Raw genomic sequence first — 2,049 nt, forward strand, 5'->3', positions numbered from 1 at the left:
AATTAGATGAACTTGATATATATATATATATATATATATAGCTAGATAGATAGATAGATAGATAGATATATATTGATATGATATAATATATATATATATATATATATATATATATATATACCGGTAATGTATATATATTTTCTTAACTACACTTTTGATCCTTTCATTCAAAAATTTGTTCACGAAATTACAAGTCATCATTGTGTGCATCATTTTATTAATCAATGAAGTGTTAAAATTAAACATGCACACGTGAGCGTACCTTAAAGTTGACTTTGAGCTGACCTCCAGTGGCCACTCTCAGACTGAGTGTGGGTGCATAGATGCCTCCATAACTCTCACCAAAAATAAAGAACTCATTCTGGGTGAAATTGGGAAACTTGGCAAAAAAGCTTTGCAAAGCCAGGTAATTGTTATCTGCCACCTACAGGAAAAGATTTATTACGGCATGTCGAAAACAGGACTTTGTTTATAGGCTATGGCATATTTCTTTTGTGGAATTAAAAGATGAAGACTGCGTTTATGGTGTGTGAATGTCTGTAAATGTTTACACGCTTACCTCATTATCATTGGTTTGATATTTTTGGTCATCGGAGTAGGAATAACCCACTCCAACAGGTGACTCAATATACAAAACATTGGCAATTTTATTCCAGCTAAATTCATTCTCGTAAAGAGTGGCTCCATTATCTCTGACCTAAGGACCACAAAATGATGCAATGAAAAAATGAAAAAAAAAGAACCATCACAACATTTATGGCTTTGTGTTATTAAAGTTAATTACTTCAGGACTTATTTTTAGATTAAATCTGTTCCAGAGAAATGCACTGTCGTTTTTAAAATTAACACTTGTGTAAACCTACATGAAAAGGTCCATTTTCTGACAGAAACCCGTCTAAAGAGCTGCAGCCTGGCCCTCCGTTCAGCCACAACACCACTGGATCCTTAACTGGGTCCCTCTGAGACGTCACAAACCTGTAATAAACACATACTCTTTAATTTCAACAGTTACGACACAAACAATTTATTTCATTTGATTACCAGAGATTTTCAAACCAGCCAACAATTCTCTTTTACATGTGTACATGCACTTACTGTAATATCATGCTGACACCTTACCACCTTGACACCACCGTTTATGAATATTAATTTACACTACCACAACCAACATAATTAATCTGACAGTTTTTTATTTAAAAATGAAAAAAAAAAATTTATAGAGCAAATAAATGGTTACTATATACGTGACAGCCAAAAATATCTAAAAGCAAAACAAAAATAAACAAGAGGCTCATTAATTTAGTTTTGCATACACTTTTAATATAATTATTATACTATATTCTCAGGAGCTGCTAGTTGTTGACTTGCATGATATGGAATAGAACCCCAGTGGACAATCTTTAATGTTTTACTGACAAAACAAACAAACAAACAAACAAACAAACATGGCAAATTTGTGGATGAACTGTCCCTTTAAGCATTTATTATTTATTTGTTTGTTTATTTATTTTTGCCCGTATATAAAAAAAGAAAACAACATAAAATATTAGAAACAGTTTTGAATAAAAAACGAAAAAAAAGCTACTTCTTGCAAATTAAAATACTAAATGGCTTTAAATAGTTTTAATCTTTATTTCTTGATTCGGAGTGAATGCGGAAACGCCATCATCTGCACTGAATTAAAAACCTCATAAACAAAACAGGCTGCACACCTCGGGCTGACAACACTCGCATAAAAGACACAAGAAACTCACCAGTAATGCAAAAACTTTCCAGAACTGGCCTTCAGATAGCCAGACCACTGTCTGTAACTGGGTTTAAAAGACATGCCCGGTAGATCCAGCACCTCATCTGGATCATACATGCCGCTCGCCGCATGCAGAAACAAGAACACAAAAGTGCAGAAGACACGGAGAGAAAACATTTTCACAGTCTGCTGGACATGAACATGGATATAAGAGTCTGGAGACACTACTGCGAAGTTTGAGTTTCTCTTCCTTGATGGTCATATGACTTTTACTGTTGTCAGATGATGCTGACAAACATTAA

General features: G+C 33.8%; 1 protein-coding gene across 1 annotated transcript in view; it reads right to left on the reverse strand.

Annotated features, from left to right (window-relative positions):
- The window catches only part of si:ch211-122f10.4 (cathepsin A-like), a 9,943-nt gene extending 7,894 nt beyond the window's left edge, over positions 1–2,049 (reverse strand). The window contains exons 1-4 of the mRNA XM_056462106.1: positions 1,755–2,049; positions 864–975; positions 560–697; positions 263–424 (exon numbers count right to left, since the gene is read on the reverse strand). Of these exons, the coding sequence (XP_056318081.1) occupies positions 263–424; positions 560–697; positions 864–975; positions 1,755–1,924 (582 nt within the window). The 5' untranslated portion in view covers positions 1,925–2,049. The remainder of the gene's footprint in view (positions 1–262; positions 425–559; positions 698–863; positions 976–1,754) is intronic.

Source organism: Danio aesculapii, chromosome 7 (assembly GCF_903798145.1).
Source record: "Danio aesculapii chromosome 7, fDanAes4.1, whole genome shotgun sequence".
NCBI lineage: Eukaryota > Metazoa > Chordata > Actinopteri > Cypriniformes > Danionidae > Danio > Danio aesculapii.